Genomic DNA, 18,688 nt, shown 5'->3' on the forward strand with positions numbered 1-18,688 from the left:
AATTTTTGTCTTCAGCAAATCAGCAAGAGAATGATGACACAAATCAATACTATCTTCTTCGTAGTGAGTGATCTTAGGTCATTTATAATCACAAAGGCCACTAGAACCTCAGCGAAAGATATTACCAGGCATTTCCATTTAAACGTCACTTAAAAAGAATGTATCAAAGGCTGAGTGGGCCGATCTCCTTTATAAAATAGTCTTCACAGGCTTAAGTGCTTCCAAGCTTACAGCCACTAGTAAAAGTGTACAAATATCTTAAAGGAAGCCAGGTATGCCTCCTAGTTGTTTGGCCATAAACTACAGATCTAGGAGAAGCTTTGCTCTACTACACTGAAAGGAGTACAGACTTGCAAAAAACAAAAAAATGAGGAAATTATAAAAATCATTGCAAGGCCTCAGGTCTTACAAGTAGAGGCCCAAATGGGCTGAGACAGAGAGAGGCGGGTAAAAAGGCCTTGACTAGGAGGAGGCACCACACTTTCTAACTGCTCCACAGGGAACAAGAGGTCCGAGTTGATCCTGAGGGACCCCATGCCCTCACTCAGCTAACACCTAGAGCTCCCATCCCACAGTATCATGATTACATGGGTTCCTTCTTACACCAAGTCTGAACAACAACCTACACAAAAAATGCTCTTGTGTTTAACTGACCATTTTATTAGCTCCCAAGATGATTGAATACAGAAAAGGAAAATATCAGAAATATTGAATAATGCCTCAAAAAATGTCAAATAGAAGGGATTTTCTTTTAAATAGCTATATATTTAAGTAGAAATTCCATTAGGTCTATGGTCAAATACAGATAAGCAGAATCATTTATTGTTATTAAATAGGGTGTTTAAAATTAAGCTCAATTCCCCTGACACTCTAGATAAAAAAGGAGGAACAAATACCTAATTCCCACTGAAACACTGTAAGCAAATATTATATATACTGTACTTTAAATAAACATAGTTCATCTGGAGATAAAGCCTTTCTGCCTCCCAATACACAGAAGGGGTTCAAACAAACAGTACTCAGTGTAAGATGACTACGATTTCTCCAGATAGTTCTGAAAGAGCTATACCTTTTAATCCCAACTGAACTATAAAGCAGGAATTTTTTTGTTGTTGTTTTGTTTTGTTTTTTTGGATTTGGTTTTCTCAAGACAGGGTTTTTCTGTATAGCCCTGGCTGTCCTGTAACTCACTCTGTAGACCAGGCTGGCCTCTAACTCAGAAATCCGCCTGCCTCTGCCTCCCAAGTGCTGGGATTACAGGCGTGCACCACCACCACCCAGCTTAAAGCAGTAATTCTATAAGTATTCAATCTGGTTGGAGAGATGGCTCAGCGATTAAGAGCACTGACGGTTCTTCCAGAGGTCCTGAGTACAATTCCCAGCAACCAATGCTGGCTCACAACCATCTGTAATGGGATCTGATGCCTTTTTCTAGTGTGTCTGTAAACAGCTATAGTATATACAGTGTATAGAGACATACCAGAAGAAGGCATCGAGAGAATGCTCTTGATTGAGTTGTTTGTGACGGTAAACAAGCAGTAGTCACTCCACAGCATGGCCTGAAATGGCAGCCTCTGCTTAGAGTAAATGGTTTAAAAGTGGGAGAGTTTTATAAAACTACTTAACCAAACACAGAATTAAAGGACTATTATGAACATCTATTTAGCAATTTAAAAAACTATTAATATCCAGAAAAGTCATTCCCCACAGTTATCTCAGAAATTCCTATATATTACTCATAATAAATAAATACATACATATTTTTTATTAGATATATTCTTTATTCACATTTCAAATGTTGTCCCCTTTCCTGGTCCCCCCCACACCAAAAGTCCTATAAGCTGTCTCCCTTCCCCCTGTTCCCCAATCAACCCCCTCCTGCTTCCCTGTCCTGGTATTCCCCTACACTGCTGCATGGAGCCTTTCGAGGACCAGGGGCCTCTCCTCCCTTTGATGTCCAACAAGGCCATCCTCTGCTGTCTATGCATCTGGAGCCATGGGTAACTCCATTTGTACTCTTTGGTTGATGTTTTTGTCCCTGGGAGCTCTGGGAGTACTGGGTGGCTCATATTGTTGTTCCTCCTATGGCACTGCAAACCCCTTCAGCTCCTTGGGTCCTTTCTCTAGCTCCCCCATTGGGGACCCTGTGCTCAGTTCAACGGCTGGCTGAGAGTGTCCCCCTCTGTAATTTTCATGCACTAGCAGAGCCTCCCAGGTGACAGCTATATCTGGCTCTGGTCAGCAAGTACTTGTGGGCATCGATCACAGTGTCTAGGTTTTATAACTGTATATGGGATGGATCCCTAGGTGGGGCAGTCCCTGGATGGGCTTTCCTCAGACTCTGCTCCATACTTTGTCTCTGTATCTCCTTCTGTGGGTATTTGTTCCCCCTTCTAAGAAAGACCAGAGTATCCATACTTTGTTCTTCCTTCTTCTTGGGCATCATTTGATATGTGAATTGTGTCTTGGGTATTCTGAGCTTCTGGGTTAATATCCACTTATCAGTGACTGCATACTCCTTCACATACCATGTGTGTTCTTTTGTGATTGGGTAACCTCACTTAGGATGCTATTTTCTAGTTCTAACCATTTGCCTAAGAATTTCATGAATTCATTGTTTTTAATAGCTGAGTAGTATTCCATTGTGTAAACATACCACATTTTCTGTATCCATTCCTCCGTTGAGGGACATCTGGGTTCTTTCCAGCTTCTGGCTATTATAAATAGGGCTGCTATGAACATAGTGGAACATGTGTCCTTATTACATGCTGGGGAATCCTCTGAGTATATGCCCAGGAGTAGTACTATGTCCAATTTTCTGAGGAACTGCCAAATTGATTATATGTATATATATATATATACACACACATACAATATATGTATGTATATATATATGAATAATTACTCATAAATAAAAAATAAATCTTTAAAAAAAATAGTATTTAATCAAATCATTTTTACTTTATCTTACCAATTTCGATTGGCATATTCCTACTTTTAAAAAAGATGCCCAGAATGCCACAAAACCCCCCAAAGGGGTGATCTGGGCAGACACCGTGAGGACAGCACAGGGCGCTTTCTCTAGGGCTCTGTCAGGCAGCTTTCCCTCTCACAGCATCTTTCTCAGCCAGGTCTGTCTTACTGAACATGTGACCACAGTGAGCTTCATTACCCAGCTGCCCCACCCGCACAGTGGTAAAACAGAAAATCAGAAATTAGAAAGAGGCCATCAGGAGTGAAATGAAACAGCTCAATAGCAATAAAAATCCATCACAACTGACAAACAATAAAAAGACATATAACTTGAAATGCAAAAGGCATTACAATCGAAGATGCTCTCAATTGAGGGGTTGTTTGTGACGGTAAGCAAGCAGTAGTCACTCCACAGCATGGCCTGAAATGGCAGCCTCTGCTTAGAGTAAATGTTTTAAAAGTGGAAGAGTTTTATAAAACTACTTCAACCAAAAACAGAATTAAAGGACTATTATGAGTATATATTTAGTAATTCAAAAAATTCTTAGTATCCAGAAAAGTCCTTTCCCAAACAGTTATCTCAGACAGTGCAAGACAAATGTAAATATATAAGAGAAAGTAGAAAGGATGGGGAGGAAGGCTGTCTAGTTTCCGGCCTCAGAGCAGGGGTCAGATTCAATTAAATCATGTGCCAAGCCCTTTCTAGTCTCGTCCACCTTCTTCCCACAGTAAATCCTGGCACTAGCTGCCTTGTGGAGGGTACACTAACATCAGGGATATTTCACCAGCTACACTGTCCTTGTATTTGAATCATACATCACCATCTTATCTTCATGTCTGTGGTTGATCCACCCAGCTTTGTGCTCAGAGTCACCACTACTTTATAAACACCAGAAGTGAGATTTCAAATCCAGGTTACAAACAGGTATTGTAGTACGGTCTATCAGAAGTCAGACCCAAAACATTTACTGAACAAAGAAATTCTATCGTTTCCAAGGCTAAGTAAAAGAGGAGCCTGACCCTGTCAACCCAACATAAAAGGACGCTGAAAGGAAGGGACTTGGAAGGAACAAAGGATCAGGCTGTCTGATGACATCGGCATGTACTAATAAACACAATGTGTTAGATAGACATTCTCTATCAGTATCTGAGATGATAAACTTACAAATTCATACGACACTGGCCAGCCCTGTATAAGATCACAGCAGATACTCGAGGAGAGATTTTTAATTTATATAATGAGAGTGAGGTTTATGCGGCCAATGTTTCTGAAGCTGGAAAAGATGAGCACGGGGAGTGAGCAGAACACAATGTATGAGAAACAATTACGCCTGTGACCTAGTGCCCCACAAGGTCAATCTGTATTGGAGGCCAAAGGAAATCAAGAACCATCAGCATTTACTTCAGAGAAGTCACTGACTGGAAGGAAGGGCAAATACAGGCATATTTCATAAACCAGCAGGTGCTTGACCTCATAAAAAAAAGTCAATTATCAAAATGCTACATGTACAATGTCACACATTAGAAATGTACAAGAGGAGGCTCTGGAAAACATCTTCAATTCAAAATAAATTTTAGGCAACATTTATCTTTATCTACATTGTTATTCAATGGTTACGGAAAAATAACATTAACCCCTATCTAGTAAAAGTACTAGAATTGTACAAAAACGTTTTAGAACGTAAAAGTGGCATCACCCACACACAAAAGATGACTCACAAAAGATGGACAATATGTCCCCATGCTGCAGATTGTATGTGGTATGTCACATTAGAATGGGGATCCCAATACAGTTATCCTTAAACTTCACATTTTCTTTTTATATTTACAAAGGATAAAATGATAAATGCTGACTGGTTAAAGATAGAAATGCATCACCTGTAGCATAAGGCACAAGGCATTCAATAATTACGGCTTATGGAAATTTGTAGCTGCCGGTTAAGGCAGACTTATGCTGTGTTTTCCTCCCTAGTGACTGCTGGTCTACTGGCCCGATCCCTGGGAGATAGAAATGTAAATGAACGCCAAGGCAGGAGGGTCAGAAAATCTAAGCTATCAAAACAAGTACAGAGAGAAGAAAGGCTGAAGCCAGGCATCCTTACCCGGATGCTCTGCAAAGGGTTTTACAACCCTCTCAAGGCTCCGGGAAGGGCGTCTGGCCTTGGCCCGTGCTTTCCACTCTTTCACACAAACCCATAGAAAGCTTTTTATTGGGCTACTGCCCACTATATCCACACAAAACACGGGGGATTAACAACTTGGCCAGTTGGCATCATGGTACCCGTAGCCCCTCCCCTTCCTGACGGGGCAGTTAGAGGAAGCTGCTACCTATCTGGTCCTGATCTCAAAGATAAAGGGGTTATCTTTCTCAAGGTCCAAAAGCTCCTTAGAGAATTTTTTTTTCATTTTTTATTCGATATATTTTTTATTTACATTTCAAATGATTTCCCCTTTTCTAGCCCCCCACTCCCCGAAAGTCCTGTAAGCCCCCTTCTCTCCCCCTGTCCTCCCACCTACCCCTTCCCACTTCCCCATTCTGGTTTTGCCCTATACTTCTTCACTGAGTCTTTCCAGAACAAGGGGCCACTCCTCCTTTCTTCTTGTACCTCATTTGATGTATGGATTATGTTATTATTAAAAAAAAAAAAGAAAAGAAAAAAAAAACTTCTACAAAAGTGGGCATACTTTAGGCACTTCCAATATTGCTTATGTAATTTCTGCGTATCTTTCAGTTCTTAGAATGGTTAATTATGAGACTATTGATGATAAGTGGTGTACTTTCTAAGTCTCATGCCAGAAATGGGTGCAGTGTTTGTAAATCAGTGCTTTAAAACCCCAGTGATGGTTTCCTGAGAGATGTCACTGCAAGCAGGTGGACAGCAGGTGTGGGCAGCCAGCAGCTGCTGCCTAACCTCTGGGCCCCTAGGACGGCAGAACCGTTCACCAGCACTCTGTGCTCATTTCTCATCTGTTAATACATCAGAATCCCTACTCCGTTAGTCTGACTCTTTTATTAAAACAGAAAGCCTCCAATAAAAGAAAGTACAACTGAATCTACACCTGGCCAGCATTACAGGCCAAAGTTAACTAACAGATTAGATCAAAAGTTGATAATATGGGATGTTTTAGAAGAATGTATGCCTATTTTTTTTTCCTTGCACATACAAACAAAATTACAGTAGAATATACAATTCAAATTTTTTTTAATCATCTTGGGTTTTTAAAATTATTTTATTTATTTACATTCTAGTCATTGCCTCCCTCCTACAGTTCCTCAGTCCATTCTCCCTCCCTGAGAGGGTGCTCTCCCCACAACAAGGCCTCCCCCTTTCCTGGGGCCTGAAGTGTCTCAAGGATTAAGCACTTCTCCCACTGAGGCGTGAGCAGGCGGACCTCTGCTACATATGTGCCAGGGGCCTCGGACTAGCCGGTGTCTGCTCATGGTTGGAGGCTCAGTCTCTGGGAGTCCCCTAGGGTCCAGGTTCAGTTGAGACTGCTGGTCTTCCTATGGGGTCACTCTCCCTTTCAGCTTCTTCAATCCCTCCCCTTCTTTAATTATAGGGGTGCCCAACTTCAGTCAAATCATTGGGTATAAGTGTCTGCATCTGTCTCAGTCAGCTGCTGGTAGGGCCTCTCTGAAGACAGCCATGCCAGGTACCCATTTGTAAGCACATCGTAACATAGTAGCATCAGGCCTATGTGCCCCCTCCTCCATTAGATGGATCCCAGTTGGACAGGTCATTGGACCTCCTTTCCTTCAGTCTTTTCTCCATTTTTGTCACCGAAGTTCTTTTCAGGAACAACTCTGAGTTGGGAATTTTGACTGTGGGTTGGTAACCCTGTCCCTTCACTTGAGGTCCTATCTACTAGAGGTGAATTCTTCAAGTTCCCTTTCCCCGGTGTTGGGAATTTTGCTACGGTCACTCCCAATGAATCCTCTCACCTCCCGGTACCTTTTAGTACCTTCTAGTACCTTTTAGAGGGTCCTCCCTCCACCTCCCGCTCCCCTAGGCTGCCTATTCCCATTCATTCTCTTGGCCCTCTGGGCTTCTCTCCTACCCTCCTCCCATACCTGATCCTGTTCCCTTTTCACTTCCCTCTCCTGTCTTCCACTCACTTCACTCACGCCCCTCCTTCCTCTGCTCCCACCCCCACCGTGATTATTTCCTTCCCCTTCTAAGTGGGATTGTGAAGCCTCCTCACTTGGCCTTTCTTATGTTTCACTTCTTACAGTCTGTGGGTTGTGTCCTAGGTATTTTGTACTTTACTTTTTTGCTAATATCCACTTATCAGTGAGTGCATTCTATGCATGTGCCTTTGGGTCTGAGTTACCTCACTCAGGATATTTTCTAGTTCCATCCATTTGCCTGTAAAATTCATGATGTCCTCGTTTTTAATAGCATTCCATTGTGGAGAACCTCATTTTCTGTATCCATTCTTTGGCTGAGGAACACCTGGACCGTTTCCAGCTTCTGGCTATTACAAATAAGGCTGCTATGAGCATGGTGGAATACTTGTCCTTGTAGAATGGTGGGGCATCTTTTGGGTATATGCCCAAAAATGGTATAGCTGGGTCTTCAGATAGATCTATTTCTAATTTTCTGAAGAACCACCAGAGTGATTTCCAGAGTGGTTGTACCAGTTTGCAATCCACCAGCAATGCAGGAGTATTTGTCTTTCTCCTCATCCTTGCCGGCAAGTGCTATCACTTGAGTTTTTGGTCTCAAACATTCTGACCGGTGTGAGGCGGAATCTCAGTGTTATTTTTATTCGCATTTCTCTGATGACTAAGGAAGCTGAACATTTCTTTAAGTGCTGCTTGGCCATTTGATTGAAATTTTAGGTAATCAAGCATCCACATAAGTACTCAAAAATAGTATACTCAAATAGAAAAATTAATTACAAAAGGGAAATATTTAAAGTACCTTAAAAGAAACTACTTTGTTTAAACAACAATAAGAAATAGCAAAGAAGAATTTCCTAACCATTATTTTTCTGCTTCATTTTGTGCTGCGGTTAAAGATAACTGGGAAAGACTTCATTTTATAGTCGTTCCAGGCAACCCCAGAATCTAGTCTATTTATTCTTACACATCTGCCCTCAGTTAAGATCTAAAGAAGCTGAAGAGAGCCAGATAGAAGAAACAGAGAATAAGAAAAATGAGTTTTAGAATCTAGCAGTCATGTAAATGTCTGAAGGACTTTTAGACAATTTTTCAGTGCCTTTAGCCTATTACCTCAGGTGAAAGAAAACAAAATACAAAGACCGACAATAGTATCTGCACTACCTGGTTATAATTATGGTCACAGTATAAAGCACAGACCTTGCAAGTACTTAGCAAAAGTCTCATACAGAGAAAGTTTCCAAATATTGATGGTCATCCCACCTTCTGTGCAGTTTACCCTCCCTGGGCCTATTGGCCCACGACACAGGCATGTCTACAGCTGCTTAGTGGAACAGTCTGTGGCTATCCTCTGCTTCGGTTTAGTTTGTACCAAAGCCATTCTCTTCTTTCCAGGAGGAAAATAAAATAGCATCGGATATGAACAATAACGGCATCACTTTTTTCAACCTGGCCGCAAGTACGACTCTGTAGTGTGCCTTTGATGATTCTTATACATCTTTACATGCGGTCACTGATCCAGGCTCGAGGCTGCCCTCATTCTACTGCCATGTTTACAGCTGCTTCCCAGAACCTCTCTGAGACAGCCCGAGTTCACAATGAAGAAAGATGTGTTTAAAATGTTTCAGATTGTTTTTATAATTTTTTATAATTTAATTTTACTCTTAAAAGAATCAGTAGTGACTTGTTCTTGTGTAGTTTCATCTTCAGTCTACTCTAAAAAAAATCTCATGAAGTTTGTCCTCAATTGTGAGACATTTTTAAATTTATGTGTGCATATATAGGTATTATATGTATACACATAAAAATTTGTATGTACATATATAAAATTATATGGCTATACATTTTGTATGTTTTTATATATTATATACAAATATAAACATATAACCATATTTATTTTATATACTCATGTTATCTATATTATATATATTATTTATATATAATACTTATATATACATACATATATACATATAAATATTAATATATACATATATATGAATGGAGAGAGAGAGAGAAAGAGCCTGTGTGCGTGTGTTTGCGTGTGTATACACGGGTGCCACTATTTTGAGGGCAGTCACGTTTTCCCACTAAACATAGAGCTCACTGATTGGTCAGGGCACATGGATTCTCCCATCTCTTCTTCTCCAGGACAAGGAGATTCACCTGAGACATCTGCACAGACCCCTGAGGACATTTTGTGCAGCGAGTCTTATGACACAACTGATCATCAGAATCTACTTTCTAAGGGCAATGCTCACACCAGGGACTGGGAGCGTGTTTCATATTATCTGATCCCATAATCAAAAGGTAGAAGGGTTTTCGTCCCACCCTTTCTTTTCTTTCTTAACTGTATGTTCTGAAGACTTACTTTAATTTTATTTATTAATTTTATTTTATTTGTTAATTTATTTTGTTTTAATTTACAGTGCTTGGGATCAAAACAAGTAAGCACTCTACCACTAAAGTCACCAGCTCTAAAATTTTTATTTAAAAATTGTAAAAAGAATTTTAAGGCTAATATATTAAATAAAGTGAGCGTGTTAGAGGTCCTAAGTTATTTTTCTTGGGTGAAGGAAAGTTTATTAGTCTATGGCTTCAGGGATGCCAACTGGTCCTCAGCACGGGAGAGCTGAGCGATTCTCATCATGGCAGAGAGGAAGCAAAGTAAAATCTGAAACTCTGCTGAGTCCCTAGGTTTGGGTTGTGTTGTTGATTACTATTGTTGTTGTGATTACTGTTGGTATTATTATTTTTTAAATTTTATTTTAAAGGTTTTAGAAATTCACTCAATAAATATCTGGTACTCAAATAGAAAGAAGTTTTAATTATGTTATGTCATGTCATATGAATATGTGACCACACTTCTCTCAAGTATTTATTTACTGAGCAAATCAGTAATGCTTACAGTGAGCTAGGTACCAACCTGTACACGTAACAAGGGTCAACTCATTCCACTACAACTTTACGAGGCCTCCTATTGTCTTGATTTTTAACTGAAAAGATGGAAGTTTATAACACCTGTGAAGTCCACAAGGTCACATGCCTGATTAGATCTCAGGGGGAGCACAACTGGCCTGGTGCTCAAATCCACTCCAGCAATTACAAACTTTTCCCAGTTTTACTCTTCTTTGCTTCTTGGAGGGTGCATGTGCTGCCATCATGACAGGAGATGGATATGGTGTGGGTAAGCTCTTCTCTATATAAACAACTGACAATGGACAAAGGCTGGGTAAAATCCAGGCTTTCATTGTGTAAAACGCAAGCCCATTTAATGGTTAATTATTTTTTTTAAAGTTTAATCAAGACTTTATGTTAAAAACTGAAAATATCTTTCTAACATAAATCAAAATAAAATTTTAATTATTAACCTTTTTGTCTTTAGAAAAGGAAAGACTTAAATAAATAAACTGAGGACACACATTTTTATCAGAGAGAAAAAAATGATGGTGCCAAACATAACCTTTTCCCAAAGTACACTTAACCTACCATCATGAGTACAAAAATTATAATTTTGACAAAGTTCCCAAAAAATGCAATAATTTTCCTAATTTGTTTAAATCATAGTCATTTGAAAGACTCATCAGACACAACTCCTGCCAATTTTCTCTCTTCCCTTAATATACAGGTGTCACTTTACTAGATCTTTGCTTTTCAAGTGTTTGTGTAATCTTAACTTGCGAGAGGTCTCTACACACACCACAAGATCAGCATAGATCACATGGCAGCCATAAGCCCTAAGAAACAACAGGCAGAGGGAAAAGTTGGGGTTAAATAGGGTAGGGGTAGTTTTTGTTATTGGGAATTAATTTCATAGAGAGTCAGATCATCAGTGAATATTTTGATATTTGTTATATCTTGCTCTTTTTAATTGCCATATTCTAAACTGCCAAGACTCACATAGAGAAGGGCAGGTTTGAGGCCCTCCCTCGCCTGTGGTCACTTCACAAAGCACGAGCGCCTGCCGCTCTGGTGCTCTCCACAGAGCCCTCCCAAAGTTTTCAAAAAAGCACTAGAGCGCTTACGTGATATGACATGGTCCATATACTGAGGTAAGTAAGGAGCCCAGGTATCGATCGTCTCCTTCCGTCCTGCCTGCTCAATCCTTCTCAGCTCTGCCAGAAGCAGGGCCTGTGCAGCCTCTCTCACCTAACAGGATTGCAGAGACGATGAGAGGAAAGAACCGCGTCAGTTCGCAAAGTGATGTCCACAAACCAGAAAATCCATAGTGATATGAAATTAGAAAACTTAGAAATTTCCTATTTATATAAGAAAGACTATTAATTCAATAATGAAGTAAGTACTTATAGAACAACTAAATGCTGGCATCTTGTACATGATCAAAGATACTTTCATTCAAAAATATTTTTAAGCCAATGGCAAACAAAGATGCTTCCATTCCAAAATATTTTTAAGCTAACAGACAGACCTTTAATTAGCTTTATGCTTAAAACTTGATTTTCTAAAGCATTTTCATAATACAGCACTTTCAATAATTAAATTTCCATATAACTATTATTGTTAAAAATCAATGTTGGGAGGATTAAATTGTTTTTCCCTATGCCCAATAGAAACTTAACCTAATTTAGTGAATTCCTTATATACTATAGTTCTGCTTGGGACTACGGGAAGGGGATCATGGCAGGCAAATAAATATGTTAAAGCCATTCACTGAATGTTTGAGTCAACAGGCCAGAGAGATGACAGAGGGCTCCAAAAAATTATTTCTTGATTTGAAATTTACATTTCACCAAGCCTTTTTAATATTTGTTATCTACTTTATCACATCAACATTGCCTCAAGCATTGATCCTTTATATAATCAAATAGGTATAAATCCACATGATTCACATATACCTAGACACAAACAAAATGGGTAAATAGATTCCTGCGTAACCTCTTTCAGTTTTATAGAGAGAATCATTTTTCAAAATCATATCAATTTTTCTTCCAATTGGCCATGCAACGTTTTATTTTGCAGCTTAAATTTAGTTATGTTTAGCAAAAATTCCACAGGTATGATCCCAAAGAAGGTAGCCTATTTTTAAGCAAAGTACAAATCAATTTATTCAATTTATTAACTATTTATAATTGAAGGGATAACTCAGCTTCATCTAAAAAAGAGTTTGAGTAAAACATTCTGTATAAGTATCTTGTCTTTTAAAGTAAATTAAAAGATTATTCAATTCAAATCAATGCAAACTTTAGTATGTTTCAGTACTGCTTGAAGCTGAGTCAACAGAGGCCAGAACAGACAGATATCTTGAAGTATTATGATGTTTCATTTAACAGTAGGCCAGACACACAGAGGTCCTATCAAATTTTTTTCTAAGTGACATCATGGCCAATTAGAAATGTAAATGAAAAATTCCACAAAATTAAAAACCTAATAATCTGAATTTTATAGTCTTAACCATCACTTGTATAATCCAGGATGTCCATGCAGTAACACATCCTAGTAATGCGTGTGTTCTCATGAGAATTACATTATTATCTCTATTTTATAAATTATCTACAAATAGAATAAGCCAAGTATCCAGGGTCAACAAGTTCATAATAGTTGGCACTAACATTTACTCTAGCTCTGTTATAATACAGAAGACTGTCTTGTTTTACTAGAACATAGGACCTTCTGTTTGGTCTCTGACTGCTCCATGGAAAATTTGATGGAAGAGATTATACCAAATAATCAATCATGGGGAAGAGGTTCTATGTCTTTGCATGTGAGTGCATGATCTCTCTACAGAAACCATCACTTTAAGAAATAACTATACAAAGTATATAAAACTTTTAATGAAATATTCAATGAATTTTTAACAAGTAAATAAATAAACACGCTAGAACATTAACTGTTTAATAAAGAAGCAAAGAAGGAAGATGGGGAAACCTTGAATTCATATTTTCTGTAATGGAATGAGTAAGTGCCAACGGCACGGGGGATAAAAGTTTCTTTTTGCTTAAAATTCACATTTCACTGAATTTGTGAAATATTTGTATCTTCCCTATCATTCAAGCTTACCTCCAAGCATCGGTCTTGCCATCTTCGAGCCAGCATCTCCAGAAGAGGCGGTCTAAATTTATCCAGCCCCAGCAGGTCAGGCAGCATAACACAGTGCATGGCAGCTAACTGGCTCCATCCTATCAAAGATGACATATTACAAATACATCAGACATCTTGGTATTCTACAACAAATAGAAAGGTTTTATTTATATACACTTATGAAAAACAAAAAGGGAAGATCTCTATGTTATAAAGAATTTTAGTTTAATATTATTATATACAAAATGATATGAAATATATTTTTCAACCATTTATATGTAGACCTATTAGATGTAAAGTTTTTAAAAGCCAATTGTCCACAGAGTTTTGCCAAATTCCCAAAGAAAACACATTTCTAAAAATTTCTTCTAAATTAAAGATAACAGAAGATGGGAAAGGATGGCATGTAAAAAGGATGGCATGTAAGGGGCACTCACACAGACATCCACACAGGTTCTGATCCCTGTGCTGCCAACATGCCAGTCAATGGGGCTGTCTTCCCTTTTTGTCAGAGGCTTTAATTAAGATCATACAATCATCTCTCTTACTAAATGAATCAGAAATTTAGTCACAATCAAGGCTGAAATAGTATAATGCCAATTTTAGAGAAATGTAAATGAAGATATTCCACAAAATTAAAAACCTGATAATCCAAATTTTATAGTCTTAACCATCACTGATTCAAACTGAAAGAAAATCAACTTATCTTTCCAAATTTCTGATTCTTGATATGAAATCTAATTATATGAGAAAGAAAGACTACCACTATACTAGTATACAGATTCTATGAGTTAATTCACCTTTATTGTATAAGTGTATAAAACTGTATATTATATATAATATATATTACATATTATAAATTCAATAAATGCTTAATCTCAAATTATGTATGAGGCCATTATTAGTTCAGTCTATTGTGCCATTTTCTCTCAAGGATAACATCGAGAGACAAATAATCAGGAATGGATGAAAGAGCATTCGCTGTCATTTACAATGTATTATCTATGAACACAGAATTTTATCAGTTCTGTGTTTTAAAAGAATTAAAACTGCAGTCTTCTAAATTAATAACAAAACACTATGATAAATTATAAAGTGACCTCTTAAATTATGAGAAAGAGACAAGTCACCTACTTAAAAAATCCACCATTCAGTAGAAAATTCTCATCAACTGATAACAAACATGTAGTTGCATTAATAAAGGTGATGGACATACATTTCATTTTGAAATTTACAACACATGGATATATCCATATAGCCATATATGGATATATCCATAAATTACTCACATGAGTAATCTCTTGATTAGTTTTAATGCCTCACAGTCTTATTGAACCACTTATCACCTAAGCTTTCCCACATGATGATCCTCATCAAAGCATTATGGTATATAGTAAACTGACAAATAACTATTTTTAAAATAGCTCAACAAATATTATTGTAATTATTCCAGTCCAGCCTTCACATACAAGCTTTAGCACATTCTCTGATAGGGAAACAAAACAAACAATATATTAGCATGTTAAGTCCCTGTATGTTCTTTCTTGAAGACTTGTAACAGGGGTTCTGTGCTTCACTGGCAACCTAGCACTCCCTCTGTTTGAATGGCCTTGCAATATTAGCTTTGGTGAAGAGGCTGAATCATTTAGTGCTATGTTTTAGACTTTGGAAAGTTCCTTGTCTTTATTTTACACAGGCTGGTAAGCATTGAGATCACATGGAAACAGTGGCAGAGGCAAGAGAGGACTGAGCAGTCCATTCTCAATTCCACGTCCCCCAAGTAGTTTCCATCTGTATAACTACACAACAAGAATGTGGTGGCCCAACTGAATCCAAAGGCTTAAAATACAGATTTTTATGCCTCTGCCTGAAGCAGAAACAGAATTCCTATCAGCTTATATAACCAGTCTGAAGACTTTTCAAATGAGAACACAAATTAATAGACTCACTTATCTTTTACTGGAGCACATGATAGTATAAAGACAGCACTCTGTCTCTCATACACTAATAGTACATGCAAAACACATTTATTATCATTAATGCCACAAATTTAATGGCAAAAAGCATGTGACAATTCAACTACTAGCAAAGACCTCACAACCAAGACTAGCATCTCTGCACTCCCGTAACAGTGCTCTAGGTGACAGCAGACATGTTCTACCCTAGGCAGGAGGGACATTGCATTTTTTACAATTGGCACCTGGCACTGAGTTCAGCAAATAGGGTTTCAAAACGGAATTCATACAAAATAAAGCAGATGGATGTATAAATCAGATTAAAAATAAAAACCACGAGTAAGTCTATCAGGCCGAAGCAGAGAGGAAAAGGGAGTGTTCTAAAGTGAGAGAGAATACCTTCATTTACTAAGAAACAGGTATGTAAAGCAGGAGAGGCAGAGTCAGAGCCAGAGCGATCAGCATCAGACCGCGCAGAAACGACAGGTGCAGCAGCTTGCAGAGAAAACAAGGAGAAAGAAAGAGCAAAGAATTGAGGTACAGCAGTTTCTGGAAAAAAGCTCAGTATTAGTGAAGAGTGAAAACATAGCAAAATATAGTGAACATATAACTAAAAATGATGTTTTAATTGGGAAGGAGAGCTCATTAGAAAACTCTGCAAGGATGGGGTGTCTCTCTGAATAGTGATCTCAATGGAGTTCAACTTCCACTTAAAGCCACCATTTTTTTGATATTATAAATCCACAATATAGCAAATCTTGTAAAAAGAACATAACTACAAAGCAATGAAAACTACATTAAGAATTACCAGAAACATAATCCAGTCTTTAAAATATATCACAGAAAAAACTTTTAGGAGGCCTATATATTTTTATCATATTTTTCTCAGTTTATTCTCTAATATTATATGTCAACTATTTTAAAATATTTCAAAATACTCAATAGCATTTTGACTCTCTACTCATACATAAAAACCCATCAAATATAACAACTTGTAAAAAACATACACAGTGCATTCCACTTAACTCTTCTTAGAAGAATTTTAATATAGTTTCATTCAGTTTAAAAATATACACTAAAACAATTATAAATTTTGTAATTCATATACAGTGGATAAAGCAATCCCTTCCCTGACTCAAGAAAGTTATACAGCAAGGCAAATGTTGCAGTGTAAATTATCATATGAAAAGGCCAGAGGCCCTTATGGCCTACGCGTTCTACAACTGGAGGTCACTGTTAAGATTTAGGGGTCACCATTTGACACTTCCTTCCTATGAAAAAATTACCATATGTCATGCACAAGCATCTTCAAACTAATCCCTCTCCTCTCTTTTGTCACTGAGCAGCAGTGGGTTTGAGTCCCAGAGCAGATGAGGCATTGTCTGCCAAATGATATGTTCGCTTTTCATGCAGGGAAATCCTTTTGTTATGACTGGACAGCTGTAGGAAACAACTTTTTTATGATTTTCACATGAATGCATCATAATGTCACTCAGGCACGTGTGAGGTGACCAGCAGAAGAACTCCAAGAAGTCTATGAGCAGGGGAGCATGGGGACTAGCTCCAGGCCTATTGCACCCACAGAAGTTTCAGAGAAAACTGAAGTGCTTTCTTATTATGATAGATGGGGTTTATTTATTATAAAGTTATGAGTTTATTTATTATAAAGTTATATAACTCATGGTATGCACTCACTGATAAGCAGATATTAGCCTAGAAGCTTGGAATACCCAAGACACAATCCACATATTAAATGATGACCAAGAAGAAGGAAGGAGTGGTCCCTGGTTCTGGAAAGGCTCAGTGCAGCAGTGTAGGGCAATACCAGAACAGGGAAGTGGGAAGGGGTGGATGGGGGAACAGGGGGAGGGAAGAGGGCTTATGGGACTTTGGGGAGGGGAATCCAGGAAAGGGGAAATCATTTGAAATATAAATAAAGAATATACAAAATTTTTAAAAAGTGCAGTACTGAGAGGAAGCTGGATTGTTACAGTCCACGGGCTAGTTGCCTCATTCTGGCCCTCTCCTAGTCCTCTGAACCACACATGCCTTGACCATTTCTTTGTCTGAACTAACACATAGGAATCTATTAACTCGGCTTCTCGCACCAGAAGCTGAGGCTGTCATCAGCTAGCATCTTGGAATGAGAGAAAAACGTCCCCTGTCTTGCTGGAACCATCACGCTGTTGACTCACCAGTGTATTCTAAACTTGACTTACGGCTTACTTTGTCCTGAAAACTACAAAACTGTTTCTCTACTGCAACAAAACATTTGGGGCAACCAAAATCATGCTCCTGGTCCCTCAATTGTCCCAAACTAGCTCTTACTCTTGTTAAGATGAAAGCTGTGATCTTGAGTCCACAAGCAACTATGATCATTTCAAATATAGTATACGTTAGCATTCTGTCTAAATGTCACCCCACAGTTAACTGGCAACAGCCAGGTAAGCTCCTCCCCATAGTTACCTGGCAATAGCCAGGTAAGCCTGACCCAGTATAAAAGGGGTTGCTTGCCCCCTTCTCTCTCTCCTGCCTCTCCCTCTTGCTCCCCCTCTCTACCCATTCCCTTCCCCCCTCTCTCTAAGTGGTCATGGCCTGCCTCTACTTTTCTCTCCTCTCCTCCTCTCCTTATCTCTCCTCCAATCCCCTCTCCTCCCCTCCCCTCTTTTTCCCTCCTCCCTCCCTGCTCCTCCCTCCCACCCTCTCTCTCCCTTTTTATACCTCTACTACCCTCTTAACTCACCTCCCCATGCCCAAAATAAACTCTGTTGTATACTATACCATCCTGTGACTGGTCCCTCAGGGGGAAGGGATAACATGGCATGGGCCTGATGAGGAACCCCCTTCTCCTACCCCCTTCCCCCACACCTCGCCACACCCCCATAGAACATATCTAATATCTCTTTAACTTTTTATAAACACATCAGTATATGTTTGCTGAAGCAAGTACAACTACTAAAAATAGTTACTTATACAGATCTGGAGGGTTTTTGTGTGGACTTTTGAAACTTACTGTTTCTGGATTCCCTGCAGATCATAAATACTATAATGGTCTTAGAAAACTTTACTTCAGTAATATACTTATTTATCATCTAGACATGTTTACTTAGATACTGAGTAACAAACTAGGAAGCAATGGATAAATGAACTGTCAAACACCATTAAGACAAAAAACAAACAAACAAAAAAAAACTCAAACAAACCTCTACGAGAGAATTAAATAACTAATGTGTGCTGGGTGTACAAACATACAGACAGCAGAAAGAATTAAGGATCTACTGTTTCAGAATGGATTAACAATCCCACTGTGATGAAAGGCAAGTATATTAAGGCAACAACGTATCAAGAAGCTCATGACGCTTAAAAACTATAGGAATGGTTCTGGAGCAATGGCTCTGTGCTTAAAGTCACTTGCTGTTCTTGCCTAGGACCCTAGGTTCAGTTCCCTGCAGCAGCATGGTGGCTCACAGAGGATCCAGCACCCTCTTCTAGCCTCTGTGGGCACTAGGCACCTGTGTGGTACAGATACACAGATTCACACATATAAAATAAAAATAAACAGAATATTCTTAAAAAATAAAGTACTATTAATCTTTGAATC

General features: G+C 38.5%; 1 protein-coding gene across 2 annotated transcripts in view; it reads right to left on the minus strand.

The window, feature by feature from the left end:
- Positions 1-18,688, minus strand: part of Wdr7 (WD repeat domain 7) — a 283,494-nt gene that overhangs the window by 188,225 nt on the left and 76,581 nt on the right. For both annotated transcript variants that reach the window (XM_052201384.1, XM_052201386.1), the window contains 2 exons: positions 13,112-13,230; positions 11,119-11,242 (listed from right to left, as the gene is read on the minus strand). In XM_052201384.1, the coding sequence (XP_052057344.1) occupies positions 11,119-11,242; positions 13,112-13,230 (243 nt within the window). The remainder of the gene's footprint in view (positions 1-11,118; positions 11,243-13,111; positions 13,231-18,688) is intronic.

The sequence above is a fragment of the Apodemus sylvaticus genome, chromosome 13, assembly GCF_947179515.1.
Source record: "Apodemus sylvaticus chromosome 13, mApoSyl1.1, whole genome shotgun sequence".
NCBI lineage: Eukaryota > Metazoa > Chordata > Mammalia > Rodentia > Muridae > Apodemus > Apodemus sylvaticus.